The sequence below is a fragment of the Siphateles boraxobius genome, unplaced genomic scaffold, assembly GCF_051911475.1.
Source record: "Siphateles boraxobius isolate OS27281-9 unplaced genomic scaffold, OSU_SipBor_1 111, whole genome shotgun sequence".
Classification (NCBI taxonomy): Eukaryota; Metazoa; Chordata; class Actinopteri; order Cypriniformes; family Leuciscidae; genus Siphateles; species Siphateles boraxobius.
The window spans coordinates 172,185-190,019 of record NW_027508713.1 but is presented as its reverse complement, the minus strand read 5'-3'; the positions used below and the strand labels follow the sequence as shown (position 1 = coordinate 190,019).

General features: G+C 40.5%; 2 protein-coding genes across 5 annotated transcripts in view; both read right to left on the bottom strand.

The window, feature by feature from the left end:
• LOC143705817 (NLR family CARD domain-containing protein 3-like) overlaps positions 1–16,507 on the bottom strand; it is a 33,264-nt gene extending 16,757 nt beyond the window's left edge. Inside the window, exons 1-4 of one of the 3 annotated variants that reach the window (XM_077197524.1) lie at positions 16,311–16,507; positions 15,538–15,699; positions 3,391–3,513; positions 1,345–3,234 (exon numbers count right to left, since the gene is read on the bottom strand). In XM_077197524.1, the coding sequence (XP_077053639.1) occupies positions 1,345–3,234; positions 3,391–3,513; positions 15,538–15,674 (2,150 nt within the window). In that variant the 5' untranslated portion in view covers positions 15,675–15,699; positions 16,311–16,507. Of the gene's footprint in view, positions 1–1,344; positions 3,235–3,390; positions 3,514–15,537; positions 15,719–16,310 lie in introns of all 3 variants that reach the window. The other 2 variants (XM_077197525.1, XM_077197523.1) reach the window with 2 other exon arrangements.
• The window catches only part of LOC143705652 (polymeric immunoglobulin receptor), a 232,995-nt gene that overhangs the window by 136,368 nt on the left and 78,792 nt on the right, over positions 1–17,835 (bottom strand). The window lies entirely within an intron of this gene.

Sequence of the window (17,835 nt, the reverse complement as noted above, 5' to 3'; positions counted from 1 at the left end):
AATCGAAATCAAAAGCCCGGGATAGTAAATGAGATTTTAACCAAGTTTTAAAAATGGATATTGTTAGAGCCATTCTGAAATACAACGGTAATATGTTCCACAGTTTAGGTGCAGCGACTAGGGTGCAAAGACTGTTGTATTAAAGACTAAAGGCTCAATAACATTTTTCCAAAAAACTTGTGCCGTGATAAACATTAAAATGTGAGGACGTTAACTAACACCATAGCTATGCAACTCTGTGTAATTTAGATACTTTATGGGTTTTTGTTTATTTTTACACAGCAACTGGACATCCAAGGTTTCTTTAAGAAGAAACCATGTCAGAGACAGATTTTATGCAGAGAACGTTCGCCGACACACACACACACACACACACACACACACACACACACACACACACACACACACACACACACACACACACACACACACACACACACACACATACACACACACACACACACACACATGTAGTGTTTCCATGTTTTATGGGGACTTTCCATAGACATAATGATTTTTATACTGTACAAACTATATATTCTATTCCCTTACACTAACCCTACCCCTAAACCTACCCATCACAGAAAACTTTCTGCATTTTTACATTTTCAAAAAACATCACTTAGTATGATTTATAAGCTGTTTTCCTCATGGGGACCAAAAAATGTCCCCACACGAACAAGGATTTCAGATTTTGCCATCCTTATGGGGACATTTTGTCCCCATAATGTAGGGTTTACCAGGCCACACACACACACACACACACACACACACACACACACACACACACACACACACACACACACACACACACACACACACACACACACACACACACACACACACACACACACACATCCAATGTTTGTGTTGAGAAAGCATGTTAAATGACTAATTAATGCCTAGGTGATGTTTTTCCAATCCATGTAAAATACAAAATGATTTTCAGGCTCTTGTTCAGTGCCACATTTAATACAATATATATTAAAATACTTTGCATGCAAAGATTTTTTAAATCGTGCTTAATATTTTCTAAATATTTTCTAAATATCATATTTATGGTGGCGCCAAGCCATTTAATGATTTAAAAAGTTTTTGAGTGATACAAATGGTAAGGTCACCAAATAGTTAATCAACTTATCAGAAAAATAATCGATAAAAAATAATTGAAAAATTAAATTAAACAAGCTACCAGCTTAGCTTTGGTACTGTTTCTATGGAGTTGTAGGTGGTAGCTTAGCTAGTTAAATTTAAAGTAGATTGCCCAACATTGGACATCAATCTGCAAAATCATTCAGATATGTTTTTATTTATTTTTTTGTAATACAACTATTTAGCACTCACAGAGCTTTTATGCAGTTCCTTACAGCTGGTATTAGTCTTTTTCTACCCTCATCTGATGTGTTGTATGTCTTGAGGTCCAGCTCATCCAGCACCTCCTCTGACATCTGAAGCATGTAGGCGATTGTTGAGCAGTGAGCAGGAGAGAGTTTCTTCTCAGAGTGTTTGTCTGATTTAACAAACTCTTGAATATCTCTGGACAGAGTCTGATCTTTCACTTCCAGCAGACAGAGGAACAGATTGATGGATCTTTCAGTGGAGAGTCCATGTCCATCTTTGATCTTCTCTTTAATGTATTGTGTGGTTTTCCTGATGCTCTCTGAGCTGTTCTCTGTGTGCGTCAGTAGATCCTTTAAGAGTCTCTGATTGGACTCCAGTGAGATGCCCAGCAGAAACCGCAGGAACAGATCCAGCCGTCCATTCTCACCCTCAATGGCATCATCTACTGCACCTTTAAGCAATTTTTGTACTGAAGCAAAATTCTTCAGTCTCTCCATAGTTGTGTTTACATGGTAGTAAAATGCATAGAAAGCAGCAAAAAACTCCTGAACGCTCAGATGAACAAAGCTATAGACTTTCCTCTGATGAATCACATATTCCTCCTTAAAGATCTCAGTGCAAATCCCAGAATACACTGAGGCGTCAGAGACGTCTATGCCACTCTCAATCAGGTCCTCCTCATAGAACATCACATTACCCTTTATCAGCTGTTTGAAAGCCACTTCAGCAAGTTTCACAATCAATTCTCTGTTGGACTGCAGGAGTTTCTCTGGATCTGTCTCTTTATACTTCTGATTCCTCATGTTGATCTGAATCAGCAGGAAGTGGCTGTACATTTCAGTCAGAGTTTGAGGAATTTCTGCACTCAGATCTTCTTCCAGGAGCTTTTGTAGCACAGTGGATGAGATCCAGCAGAAGACGGGTATATGGCACATGATGTGGAGGCTTCTTGCTCGTCTGATGTGTGAGATGATTCTGCTGGCTTGATGCTCATCACTGATTCTCTTCCTGAAATATTCCTCCTTCTGAGGCTCATTGAATCCCTGAATCTCTGTCAAACGGTTGATGTATTTGGAGGGGATCTGATTGACTGCTGCTGGTCTGGAGGTAATCCAGATGAGAGCAGAGGGAAGCAGCTCTCCTTTCATGAGCTTTGACATCAACTCACCCACTAATAAAATCTCAGTCACCTCAGAAACTTTCTGAGTATCTGAAAACCTCATTGTCATTCTGCATTCATCAAGACCATCAAATATGAACACGACGTTACACTCCTCATAAATCTTAGAGTCCAGATCTTGAAGTTCAGGATGAAAGTCCAGCAGAAGTTTGTGAAGACTGTACTGATGATCTCCTATCAAGTTCAGCTCTCGAAATGGAAGCACAAACATGAAATCTACATCCTGATTGGCTTTTCCTTCGGCCCAGTCCAGAATGAACTTCTGCACTGAGACAGTTTTCCCAATTCCAGCGATGCCTTTAGTAAGAACAGTCTTGATTTGCTCTTTCTCCTCACATCCCGGTTCAGGTGAGGGTTTAAAGATGTCATTGGAGTGGATTGGAGTGTCTTGTGAGTGATGTGTTCTGGCTGTTTTCTCCATCTGTAAAACCTCATGTTCTTCATTCACTCCTTCTCTCTCTCCCTCTATGATGTAGAGCTGTGTGTAGATCCTGTTCAGGAGGGTTTCATTCTCTTGGAGTTTGGATCCCTCAAATAATCTCTCATACTTGTTCTTCATGCTGGTTTTGTGCTGCTCTTTGACTCTCTGCAGGTCTCCAGTCTCCAGTGTGTGTTTCTGCTGGACTGCATCAATTTTGTCCTGCCTAATGTGGGTCTCATAGTGGGATGTAAATGATGGCACAGATCTGATTAGCTCATGTATCTCTTCCTTGCTACAACAAAAAAGACAATTACAGTCATTTCAATGTCCCTTGCAGACCACCAGAAATATATTAGTTACCAGATGTGATTTTGGTACCCCAATTTTTTAAATCGTTATTCATCTGAGATGTACTACAGTAAATTAGCAATTACAAGTTTATACTAACGGAGTTTCAGAGGTTAAGGATCCATCACTGAATTGAAGCGGTGGTTTCATGGATTTGTTACTCTTCAGAGACACACCACTGGGTTCTGGAGACTCTGATCTCAATATCTTCCTCCTGCTGATACTGACAAAAGACAAACAAAACAGCATTTTAAACCTGTGGGCTGTTTCTATGTCTATAGCTTGAACATCCATATAGCCCCGTCAACAATTTGATCTCACAGTGATCTCACCATGAGCTCCCAGGATACTCGTGATGTGGTCACAATCTGAGTTCACAGTGAGCTAAAAGTTTAACCTCACAGTGCCCTCACTGTGTGCTCATAGTATGGTCATAATGTGAGGTCAAAGTGCACAAAGACAATATACCTAGCATGCATTGCAGCATGAAGCTTTTGATCATTACCATTGCTAAGTTTCATACGCTGATACTTGATGTCTCTATGTTTCTAAATGATACAGTAGTTCAAATGTTTGTGATTTATTATTCAATTAAAATCCTTTATAAATTATTATGTATCTAATACTGTATGTAGCTGACGTGAAGGTCAGCTGTGGGTTATGACATCTTGGTGATTTCGGTGGTTAATGTTTATTTATTTATTTTTTGTCCTTATAGTTTAAATGTGTATCTTTGTATTGTGATAATTTCATAATTTGGTTGCCATTTGTATTTTATTATTATTATTCAGTTTACTTAAGTTGAGTGTCATGTGACCCGTGCTGATTATTTCACCTGGACGTGTTAGCGTCAACGGAATGGTTAGATGTGAAACTCAGATACCCATACTAGTGCTCCTGACTTAATCTACTGTTGGTTACCAGGCGAATACGGTAAAAGTATTAATATTTTGTATATTATGTTTGAGTTTGTGTTTGTAGTGGTGATGTGTGTAAAATTATGGTTTGTTTTCCTTTTGTGTCTAGTTTTCACGGTGTCTCTTGAATAAACAAAAATGGGCATCAGTACTTCGGAAGCGTGGACTGTTTTGTAACCAGCGAGTAGTTACAGTGAAAACGTAGCCTAACTCCATCTTACCGACTACGAGATGTGCTTTGGCGCTGATCCTCCAGTTTCGGCGTGCAGCCTGCCACTTCTGGGTCTCTGCGCGCGGGTTGACTGTTTACCGTGTTGATTGATACTGCTGTCTTCAGCACGCGGCTTTGTTGCGCCTTCCTTGGACTTCGCGTGCCGTTCGACTGTGTTCCGTGGTGAACTAAAAAGTCTGGGCGTGCAGTGTTTGCCTTCTGTGATGACTGTTGCGAGCTTTAGTGTGCAAATCTGCTACATGATCATCAATGGAGGATCTCCCCACCCAACCTTGTGTCAGCTGAGCATCAGCAGGTTAGATGTACAATATTAAATTATATTTTTTGTTAACAATGGATGGTTACACGGTAATGTACATTTGTCGTAAAAAAAATGTCCTGGAGGTAATTGGTTCTTAACTGTTGTGATTGTAATGTGTTTAAGATTTTAAGTAGTTAAATATTCAAGTGTTAAGGGCATTGATTTAAGTTGAGTGTGGTTGTTTCACTGCTATCTATTGCGATTATATATTACATATTTTGTACTATTTGTTAAAGTGCAAATCCTTTAGAGAAAAATGTCAGTCTAGGGCGATTTAGCTGAGCAAAATGATTCTCCATCACAAGAGCATGCAGTCTTATTTGCAGAGAATGAGAATATGGATGATGTTGTGAGGGATCGACATGTATCATGTGCATCATGCACAGAGAAATCTGAGGCAAGACTTAAAGAGCTTAATTCTGTTTTATTAGAGACAACTGAAATTAGAAAATCTTCCCGTGATAAACGTTTAACACCAAAGATGCAGGAGTTAAAAGACCAAGAACGGACTCAAAAGGAGAGGAAGCTTAAATCTGCATATGAGAAATGGAAGTTTCAAGTCAGAGATGTTCGTTTAAAGTTGAAAGTGACTTGTGTGACATGATGGATGAGGTTGAGAGGCAAGAGTTTGAATTGAAAGAGTTATATGATAACATGCGATTCCAAGCACCACCAAGCCAAGAAATTAGGATGAAAATTGATGCATGTTCGGCTGTAACGGCAGACTTGTTGAGATTAATGAGGGTACGCCTGGTGGAGGATGGCATGGAATTTGATGCGGAAGCTGAGAGAGCAAGGTTACGTATGCTGCTGGACTGTGAGTATGCTAGGTCCATATATGGATCCATGGTTTCTAGAGCCACGGTCGTTAGCAACCATTCTAAACCTGCATCGGAGTCTGCAAGCATTTCAACTAAGAGAGCAGAGACTGCCGCGCTGTTAGATGCGAAAAAAGCTGAAGTGGAAATGGAGGCTGACATTGAGGCACAAAGGCAGCAACTGAAGAAGCTTGAAGATTGTAGAGACATTGAGGTTATGGAAGCAAGGCTCAGAGTGTATACTGAGGAGGAGTCAAGGGTAAAAAGTCAGCAGGGTGGTTCAGCAAACGGTGACGTGAGCAACCACGGTCCTCTTGTTTCTAACACATCATGTTTGATCACATCATCAGCAAGTTACAAAAAGTGAAGTATCCCTAGTACAGGTGTTACAAGGGTCCATGGCCCTACCTCGACTTCCCGCTCCAGAACCCTTTGTATTTTCTGGTGACCCACTGAAGTTTATAGAATGGAGTACCACCTTACTAGAGGGACGGTGCTCAAATCCTGCAGATAAGCTCTTCTACTTACAGAAGTATGTTGATGGTGAGGCAAGATCGGCTCTGGAAGGCAGTTTCTACAGGAGGGACGAACAGGCCTATCACCAAGCGTGGGAGAAGCTGAATGCCAGATATGGACACTCCTTTGTGGTGCAACGTGCCTTTAGAGTTAACTAAAAAAGTGCTAACTTAACGTGCCTGTTAAGTTAGCACTTTTAAACATCCGCTCACTTAAAAATAAATCACTTTTAGTCAACGACTTAATAACCACATACAACCTGGATTTTATGTTGCTAAATGAAACTTGGCTAGAAGAAAGTTGCAGTGCAACAGTCCTCAATGAAACATCCCCTCCTAACTTTACTTTTATGAGTGTCTGCAGAGCTGTCAGAAGAGGCGGAGGTTTAGCTGCTCTTTATAAAGATGTCTATCAATGTAAGCAAATATCATTTGGGAATTACCCGTCTTTCGAGTATCTGGGTATTGTGTTAAAAGGTGCTCCACGCATTTTAGTTATCATTGTTTATAGGCCTCCAAAATACTCTCCAGCTTTTGCTGAGAACTTAACAGAACTGTTATCAACAATTTCCTCAGAGTTTGACTGCTTTGCCATTGCTGGAGATTTTAACATTCACATAGATAATGCAGAAAACAATATGGCAAAAGAAATCAAAACTGTTTTAAAAACTTTTGATCTGACTCAGCATATACATGGACCCACACATAATCGTGGACACACTCTAGATTTACTTATCAGTAAGGGTCTAAACATTTCATCAATTGTTATTAAGGATGTAGCACTGTCTGATCATTTTTGTATTTTCTTTGATATATTGATCTCTCCTGCCATTGAAGCTAGATCTGTGTCTGTCAAGAAGAGATGCTTCAATGAGAACACTAGTGTAATATTTATGAAGGCTATATTTTTAACACCAAGCATATCGGCTGACTCTGTTGATTTTCTCCTTGATTCTTTTAACTCAAAAGTTAAGAGTGTAATTGATGATATTGCTCCTGTGAAAGTCAGGAAGAAGAGTGGCAGACAAAAAGCACCTTGGAGAAACTCAACAGCAGTGCAAAATGTGAAAAGACAATGCAGAAAAGCAGAGCGCATGTGGCGGAAGACAAAACTTGTAGTCCATTATAACATCTACAAAGACAGCATCCATGCTTTCAATAAGGAACTAAGCAAAGCTAGACAGACTTTCTTCTCGAATATTATAAACAGCAATATAAACAACACTCACACTCTTTTTGCTACTGTAGAGAGAATGACAAACCCCCCAAGCCAGATTCCCAGTGAAATGCTCTCAGTGAGAAAGTGCAGTGAGTTTGCTTCTTTCTTCTCTGAGAAAATCAATAATATCAGAAAGGTGATCAGCTCATCCTTGAGTTGTGCTGGGGTCAGGCAGATCAGACAACAGCACGAGAAAGTAGCCACTATGTCTGATTTCGAAGAAATTGATGGCAAAATTTTGGAAGAAACCGTACAACAACTAAAAACATCAACCTGCGCCCTTGACGCACTTCCCACATCTTTTTTCAAAAATGTGTTACACAGCTTAGAAGCAGATCTCCTAGAAGTGGTAAATGCCTCACTTCTCTCTGGGAGTTTTCCGACCTCCCTGAAAACTGCTGTTGTCAAGCCCCTCCTGAAAAAGAGCAATCTGGATAAGACCATATTAAACAATTATAGACCGATCTCAAATCTTCCTTTCATAGGCAAGATCATTGAAAAAGTTGTCTTCAATCAGCTGAACAAATTCTTAAGCTCGAATGGATACTTTGACCATTTTCAATCTGGTTTCCGACCGCACCACAGTACAGAGACCGCGCTCATAAAAATAATAAATGATATTCGCTTAAATACTGATACAGGCAAATTATCAGTGCTGGTACTACTCGACCTCAGTGCTGCATTTGACACTGTCGATCACAACATACTTCTTGACAGGCTGGAAAACTGGGTCGGGCTTTCTGGGATAGTCCTAAAATGGTTCAGGTCATACTTAGGAGGCAGAGGTTATTATGTGAGTATAGGAGACCATAAGTCTGAGTGGACATCCATGACATGCGGAGTCCCGCAAGGCTCAATTCTTGCGCCACTCCTATTCAACCTGTACATGCTCCCAATGAGCCAAATAATGAGAAAGAGCCAAATCGCTTACCACAGCTATGCAGACGACACACAGCTCTACTTATCCCTATCGCCTAACGATTACAGCCCCATTGACTCCCTTTGCCAATGCATTGATGAAGTAAACAATTGGATGTGCCAAAACTTTCTTCAGTTAAACAAAGACAAAACCGAAGTCATTGCGTTTGGAAACAAAGATGAAGTTCTCAAGGTGAACGCATACCTTCAGTCTAGGGGTCAAACAACTAAAAATCAAGTCAGGAATCTGGGTGTGTCTCTGGAGTCAGACCTTAGTTTCAGTAGTCATGTCAAAGCAATAACTAAATCAGCATATTGTCACCTGACAAATATTGCAAGAATTAGATGCTTTGTTTCCAGTCAAGACTTAGAAAAACTTGTGCATGCTTTCATCACCAGTAGGGTGGATTATTGTAATGGACTTCTCACTGGCCTTCCCAAAAAGACCATAAGACAGTTGCAGCTCATACAGAACGCTGCTGCTAGGATTCTGAGCAGAACCAGAAAATATGAACACATCACACCAGTCCTCAGGTCTTTACACTGGCTGCCAGTTACATTTAGGATTGATTTTAAAGTATTATTACTGGTATATAAATCATTCAATGGCCTAGGACCTCAATACATTGCAGATATGCTCAGTGAATATAAACCCAACAGATCACTCAGATCATTAGGATCACATCGGCTAGAAATACCAAGGGTTCACTCTAAGCATGGCGAGTCTGCTTTTAGCTACTATGCCAGCCGTAGCTGGAACCAGCTTCCAGAAGAGATCAGATGTGCTCCTACCGTAGTCACATTCAAATCCAGACTCAAAACACATCTGTTTAACTGTGCATTTAGTGAATGAGCACTGTGCCACTGTTTGTCCGACTGTTTGCACTGTATTTTATTTTATGTTTTAATTATTCTGATTTCATTTGATTATTTCTGTATTTTATCTTTTATTCTAAACTGTTTTAATTATTCTGATTTCTTTTGATTATTTTAATTTCTTCTATGTAAAGCACTTTGAATTACCATTGTGTATGAAATGTGCTATATAAATAAACTTGCCTTGCCTTGCCTAGAGTGAAACTTAATAGGTGGCCCAAGATTGGTGCAGCCGAGTACGTCAAGTTAAGAGAGTTCAGTGACTTCCTACAATCATGTAGTGATGCTTTGCCGCATATTAAGGGTCTTCAGGTGCTGAATGACTGCGAGGAGAATCAGAGGATGCTGGCCAAGCTTCCTTTCTGGGTGACGAGCAGGTGGAACCGTTATGTCACAGAACAGCTGGACACTGACAAAGATTATCCAAACTTTAATCAGTTTGCCTCATATGTATCAAAAGAAGCACGTATAGCGTGCAATCCTGTGTCATCATTGTATGCACTAAAGATCGCTGAAGAGAAGCCATCAAAGGAAATAAAGTGTTCAAGAGTAAACACGTTTGCAACCACTGCAAAGACTTTAGATGCAGCATGCGCTACAGCCGATTTCAGTAACATTACCGACCGTGACACTAAAGAGACTTGTAGAAAGAAAACTACCCTTGTGTGTAGCACAGATTCAGTTAAATGTATGTTCTGTGATGATCGTCATTCTATTCAGGAATGTCAAAACCTAATGGAAAGAGCAGCAGAGGAAAATAGAAAGTTTGTCATGGAGAATAAGTTGGGCTTTGCATGTTTGAGAAAAGGACATGGCTCCAAAGACTGCAGAAATAGGGCTGTGTGTGTGGTATGCAAGAAGCGCCACCCAACTTCGTTACATGAAGATCGTCAGCCAGGAGAGAAGTCGACCTCCACGGACAGCTTTGCAGACTGAAGAGAATGCATTCACTCTAACATGCTGTACGAATGGAGGAGAAGGTGATATAACATCTATGATTGTCCCAGTATGGCTGTCTTTATCTAACTCAGAGTCTGAAGTCTGCGTATATGCTTTATTAGACACCCAGAGTAGTCACACTTTTGACGACCAGGAAGTGTGTGAAAGCTTGCGGGCATTAATGGAACCGGTAAAGCTAAAGCTCTCTACCATGATAGGAAATGACTCTGTGGTGTTGAGTCACAGAGTTAGTGGACTTCGGGTTAGAGGATTTTCTTCAGACAGCCCTATCTGCCTGCCTCCTGTTTATACGAGGGACTTCATTCCCTTTGTGCGCACACACATTCCCACCTGCGAAACAGCTAAACTGTGGAGACATCTAGAGGTGATCGCAAATGAAATGCCCGCACGGATGGATTGTGGAGTAGGTCTTTTGATCGGCTATGATTGCTTTAGAGCACTAGCGCCACGACAGGTCATCCCTGGCGGTAATGAAGAGCCCTACGCCATCAAGACGGACCTTGACTGGAGCATCATAGGAGGAACTCCACGATGTGTAAACTCCAAGGATGGGACTGGTTTATGCCACCGCATATCAGTCAGAGAGCTCCCCTCCGTCACACCCGCCGCTGTTATCAGAGCACTTGAGCTGGATTTTGTGGATGCTCCATCCGGTGAAAGGAGTAAATCACAAGATGACATTCAGTTCCTGCAGGTGGTAAAATAGGGTGTCTATCAGAATGAATATGGCCATCTTGAGATGCCCCTTCCTTTCAAAATACGGCCTCATCTTCCAAATAATAGGAGGCTTGCAATGGGATGGCTGAAGCACCTTAAGAGGAAATTGGACAAGAATCCTCAATTCAGACATGATTATATGACGTTTATGGAAGGTGTCTTTAGAGATGGAGATGCAGAAATAGCAAATGAGCAACCAAACACGGGGAATGTGTGGTATATTCCACACCAAGGTGTCTATCACCATAGGAAACCAAATAAGATCAGGGTAGTCTTTGACTGTGCAGCTAAGTATGAAGGTACCTCCTTAAATGACCATCTATTGACTGGGCCTGATCTTACCAATGGAGTGACTGGAATGCTTTGCCGTTTCCGTAAACACCCTATCGCTGTCATGTGCGACATTGAAAAAATGTTTCATAGATTTCATGTTATTAGGGAAGATCGGGACTATCTGCGTTTTCTGTGGTGGGCAAATGGAGATACCGACACGGAACCCAGAGAATATCGCATGAAAGTACACCTTTTCGGAGCATCGTCTTCTCCAGGCTGAACCAATTATGGCCTGAAGTATCCTGCCAGTAAGAATGGGAGGGAGTATCCTTTGGCAGCTGGGTTTATCAGAAACCATTTCTACGTAGACGACGGCCTCGTAAGCCTGGAATCTGTTGAGGTAGCAATCAAGCTGGTAAAAGAAGCTTAAGCTGTGTGTGCTAAAGGAAAGCTGCGTCTTCACAAATTTATTTCCAACAACCGAGAAGTATTGGAATCTATTAGTCCGTGTGATCATGCTGCTGAAGTAAAGAACGATGATTTCCATCATGACTTTCTTCCAGTACAAAATGTCTTGGGTGTACGGTGGGATGTAGAGAATGACGTACTCACCTTCAATGTTGTTCTTGATGAGAAACCTCCAACACGACGTGGAATTCTGTCCATGGTGGCTTCAGTCTACGACCCATTGGGGTTTTTGGCCCCATTCGTTATATCTGGCAAGAAGGTCCCACAGGAGATGTGCCATAAGGGCATCAGTTGGGATGAACCGTTACCCTCTGAGTTGAGACCAAGGTGGGAGAGTTGGCTGAATGATCTGCCCAACCTAGGAAAGGAACAAATTCCAAGATCCTTCACCCCTCCAAATTTTGGACCGATTCTGAGAACTGAATTGCATCACTTTTCTGATGCTAGCAGTCAAGGTTATGGACAGTGCTCCTACATCAGATTGATGAGTGAAAGTAAGATAAATTGTGCCTTGGTTATGGGTAAAGCGAGAGTTGCTCCCATAAAAGTTGTCACTATACCAAGATTAGAGTTAACTGCAGCTGTAATTTCTGCTGCTGTGAGTAGTATGCTGAAGGAGGAGTTGGCACTCAGAGTCAATAGAGAATATTTTTGGACAGATTCTCAAGTGGTCCTTGGTTATATTAACAATGAAGCAAGAAGATTTCATGTCTTTGTTGCTAATCGGGTCCAGAGAATTCGGGAGGCCACCGATCCAAGACAGTGGTATTACGTCAATACGGGAGAGAATCCTGCTGACCATGCCTCGAGGGGCCTCACTGTAGAGGAGTTGAACACTTCAAACTGGCTTACAGGGTCCAGACTCCTCTGGGAGAAAGAGGTACTTGCTAAACCAGGAACGTTGGAGCTGTTGGTGGGAGACCCAGAGGTCAAGGCTGTCCAGGTATTGAGGACCGAGACCATGATGCATGTGGATTTTCAACAGCAACTATCACGACTATCAAAATGGACTACAGCTGTGAATGTCATTGCCCAGATCCAAAGATTAGCAAAGAAGATGAAGACCCCAAAATCTTTAAGTGTGGAGGAAAGGAGGAGGGCCTCATTTACTCTCATTCAGCTTGCACAACAGGATGCCTTCAAAGGAGAGTTGAATGTACTCAGTCAGGACTCTGGTAGGCTTCCTTCTAGCCATCCTCTGTATCAGCTTGATCCATTCATGCAGGATGGAATAATGAGGGTGGGAGGTCGACTGAGGAGAGCATGTGCACCTCTTGAATTGCGGTACCCAGTAATCCTTCCAAGTGATGGTGTTGTCACACACCTTATTTTAGCGCACCATCATCAAAAAATTCAACATCAAGGCAGGGGACAGACTCTGAATGAATTGCGAGCCAATGGCTTCTGGATCATGGGTGGCAGTAAGGTGGTAGCACGCTACATGTGTTCCTTGTAGGAGAGTGCGTCGGCCACCAGAACAACAACGGATGGCAAACTTGCCCCCTGACCGCACTGATCCTTCCCCGCCATTTACTTATTGTGGCATGGACTGTTTTGGTCCTTTTTACTCCAAGCAAGGTCACAAGACATATAAACGATATGGCCTCCTTTTTACTTGTTTTTGTTCCAGAGCTGTCCACGTAGAGATGTTGGAAGACATGACGACCGATGCATTCATCAACGCTTTACGGTGTTTCATAGCCATTCGTGGGGCAATCAGACATATTAGATCAGACCAAGGAACTAACTTCATTGGGGCAAGGAATGAGTTGAAGAATGCCTTAAAAGAAGTGAGTAAAGAGAGAGTGGCAGCATATCTGGCAACGAAGCAGTGCGATTTCTGTCTGAATGCACCCAGTTCGGGTCACGCTGGAGGTGTCTGGGAACGGCAGATTCGAACCGTAAAGGGTGTAATGAGTTAAGTTTTGGCACAAAGTACTGGAAGACTTAATGATGCCTCTTTACGTACATTCTTCTATGAAGCTATGTCTATAGTCAATAACCGATAATCAAGAGTCAATAATCTATAGTCTACAAGCCTAGAACCTCTAACCCCCAACCACCTGCTTACCATGAAGTCGTCTGTTCCACTTCCTCCACCGGGTACGTTTGTTAAGGAAGATCTTTATGCAAAGAAACGTTGGAGGCAGGTGCAGTATTTGAGTGAACAGTTTTGGAGCAGATGGAGGATAGAATATCTTGCTAATATCTCTCTTAGGCAAAGATGGCATACACCAAGGCGGAATGTGCAAGTGGGGGACATTGTCATTGTCAAGGAAGAGGAAATTCCCCGCAATGAATGGAGGTTGGCCAGGGTCATTGAAGTTTGCAAGGCTGATGATGGACTGGTACGGAAAGTTACAATACAGATTGGGGATCGGAAGTTGGAAAAAAGGGGTGAACGCCTCACTAAACCCTCTATTATTGAACGACCTATCCAAAGTTTGGTAGTTCTTGTAGCCAAAAGTTGAAAATTAATATCACCTTATCACTTTTTAAAAGTTTATTCATATTAGTACCATGCTGGTATTAGGTGGTATTTTGGATACATGTTGATTTGTGCTGTTTAATGTTAGTTAACATTATAATGTGAAGTATGGTGAACAATTTGTTCATTTTTGCAGAAGAATGTGTAATTATGAAATGTTTTTTTTTAATTGTTGTTGATTTCATGTTTCTTGTTGGAGCCTGGAAATTACCATTGATTATTTGATTGATTGTATTTTTGAAGGTGTTTTGTTTTCTTTTTTTTGTTTTTGATTACTCAATGGTAATTTGGTGGGAGTGTAGCTGACGTGAAGGTCAGCTGTGGGTTATGACATCTTGGTGATTTCGGTGGTTAATGTTTATTTTTTAATTTTTTTGTCCTTATAGTCTAAATGTGTATCTTTGTATTGTGATAATTTCATAATTTGGTTGCCATTTGTATTTTATTATTATTATTCAGTTTACTTAAGTTGAGTGTCATGTGACCCGTGCTGATTATTTCAACTGGACGTGTTAGCGTCAACGGAATGGTGAGATGTGAAACTCAGATACCCATACTAGTGCTCCTGACTTAATCTACTGTTGGTTACCAGGCGAATACGGTAAAAGTATTAATATTTTGAATATTATGTTTGGGTTTGTGTTTGTAGTGGTGATGTGTGTCAAATTATGGTTTGTTTTCCTTTTGTGTCTAGTTTTCACGGTGTCTCTTGAATAAACAAAAATGGACATCAGTACTTCGGAAGCGTGGACTGTTTTAACCAGCGAGTAGTTACACTGTATAAGCACAGGGCTATTATAATATAAAATTAATAACAACTCACAAAGACTGCATACTGAAACTAGGTGATGATTATGTTGTTATCATCAATAACAAACCAACATCACCTGGAAATATTCTCTTTTGGCTTTTTTTGCCATAACAAATTTGTCTTACAATTACAGTTACAGCAACCAGAGAAAACATAAGGTCTAAAAGGCAAGGGTCACAAGGTCACAGGGGTCTTTTATTTCATCTAAGGCTGTGGCCAGAAGTCAATTGTATGTTTGGAGAATGTTCTTATAAGAAAAATCTGTTATCTGGGGTGTGCACTCATACTGTGAGCTCACTATGTGACACCACTGTGACATCACTGTGATAGTGTTGAGAAACAGGAAGTAGAATGTCCCCCAGTCCCTCAACATGCTCAACATTTTGAATTCACAATGAGCTCATATATTACTGACACTGTGATGGCAGTGATCATCACATTATCTCACATGTTGACTGGGAGAATAAGCTTTTATCCAAAGCTATTTAGAAATAAGCAATACAACAGAGAGAAGATATTTAATGACACTAATAAATAATATTAATAATAAATGTAGGCCTATAGAGAATATAAGAAGAACAGTAACAATGAAGGGTCAGGAAAGTGATGTTGTGTCTCTCTGTGATGGTATTCCATGAGGTGCCATTCACTTAACAACCGCAAGATTCTGGAATTCATTGTAAGTCACTTTGGATAAAAGCATCTGCCAAATGCAAAAACGACTAGTGTTGTACCTGAGGTCAGAGGTCACTGTTGCATCACTGAAAGCAGAGGGCACATTCTTCATGGGTTGATTACAACTTGATCCAGGAAATGGAGAACTCGTTTTACAGGCAGTGTCTTCATCTTCTCTCTTTTCACTGTGACTCATTTTGGAGGCACTGCCCTCCTCCTTTCTTAAAAAGAGTGTTGAGACTTTTTGTGAAAACAAAAATAAATAGCAAGAAGAAAAACAAATTAAATAGAAATACATACAAGCAGAGAAGGATGTAGTTCCATGAGAGTGAGTAAATGATGTCAGATATTTTATTTTTGGGTGAACTATCGCCTGAAGTAGTACACTGCAGTAGAGCTACATTAAATATACTCACATACTCATAAGTATGCATGTAATGTGATGTAGTTTAACTGTAGAACAGCTTAAAATAAGTACAGTTTAATTACATTGCCCATAATATAAGTACAAGTATAGTGAACTGCTGTACTTTAAGGATATAACAGATTAAGTTCAGTGTAAGAAGTTAAACTCAGTACAGCACAACTGCAGATCAGCCCTGATAAGTAGAAGAGCAGTTACAGTTACTGTAATTTTTAAAACTAAACTGAACAGCAGTGCTAGCAGCTATAATATATTTTATTATATATAGCTATAATACATTATATTTCGTAGCTATAATACATTATATTTCGACGCTAGCAGCGTCGAAATATAATGATCTAGGTTTAAAATCTCATTTTTTAAAAATACAGTTCTTATGACTACGTGAAGTAAACGTTCTGAACTTACCACAAAATGCGGCCGTTTGCAAACCCCAGCGTTACTCAGGTTTACAGCCACGAAATGGCATCGCTTAAAATGTGTTCCTCTTCTTTCACTTTCGTTTTTAACTCCGCTCGTCTTAAAAGCAGTCGCGCTCCCTCTAGTGGCGCAGAGCGTCAGCACATTCTCGGCGAGTCTCAGAGCGAGTAGGGGATACACAGAGACTGTCTTTTTTTATTTTTATTTTTTTATTAAACATTTACTTACAAAATACAAAAGTGAAGAGCCATACGGCAGAAAATAGAGCCAGAGATTCAGGGACTGGTAAATATTACATCACATTTGAATTCAGAGAAAGAAAGACAAACAAATAAATAAATGCAAAATTAAATTAAAAAGTATCAATTAAAAACAATTCTCCCCACAAAACATAAAATAATAATAAATTACTTAATTAAAAATTAAAAGTGAAAGAAAAAATTATACAAAAAAGCCAAAAAATAAGCATACATTCAAAGTTTTAGTAGCCTTTTTGTTACAATAAAGAACGTTCAAACTGTGAACACCATTGATTGTGCATTATTTAACAAAGATTGTTTTAGCAACTGCCTATGTATTTGAATAATGTTTAAATTGTGTAATATTTGTGAAGTTCATTATGCCTACTTATCAATTTTCTTGCGATTGCCTTCAAGATTACTCTCTGGTGATGTGCACTAGCTGCGAGACTCCGCCCTCACTGTTCTGATTGGCTGTAGGTTTTGATTGATTTTTAGGCCGTGTGTCCACCAAAGCGTTTTTTCACGCAGCTGGCGTAAAATTCAAATTTTTTTCAATGGGAGCGCCGCGCTTTTTTTGTATTCTTTTTGTATGGCTAAAAACTCTCGGCGAAAAAACGCCGGGTGCTCAGCGCTTGAGCAATAAATACTCGCATGGCGTATGAGCGTAACGAGGCGCTGAGCGAGTATTTAATGCTCAAGCGCTGAGCACCCGGCGTTTTTTCGCCGAGAGTTGAAAAATATTCAACTTTGGGTAAAACGCTGCGCTCATCACTGTCACTTTTTACACAGCCGTCCAATCACAGTGGAGGAGGGGCGGGACAAATATCACACCGACCAACTGTTACAATTTCTTTCTGAACAACGACGTCAACCAGCAGAGCTAACCGAACAAAATGGATGAAAAATACATTTTTAGTATGAAACAAATTATCTACGAAATCAGTTACAAGTAAACTGTTCTGCGGATATTCTGTATCATAGCAACGAATCGTCTCAACTGAAAAAACGCAGCGCTGCCAAAACGCTCTCAAGCGCCCACAGCTAGGTGTTTTCAGCAGAACGCCTAGCATTTTCAGCCGGCTAAAAACGCTTTGGTGGACATACGGCCTTATGCATCTCACAGTAGCATCTAGTGTGGACAGACAAATTATTTGTCGCTGGAATCTTATCGCATCGAGTCCGGTTTGGACACGGTGTAAAGGACAATATGCTGCCTTTTCTTTATTTAAAAAGCATGTAACTATATTGCAGTGTTTTTTTTTTTTCATTTG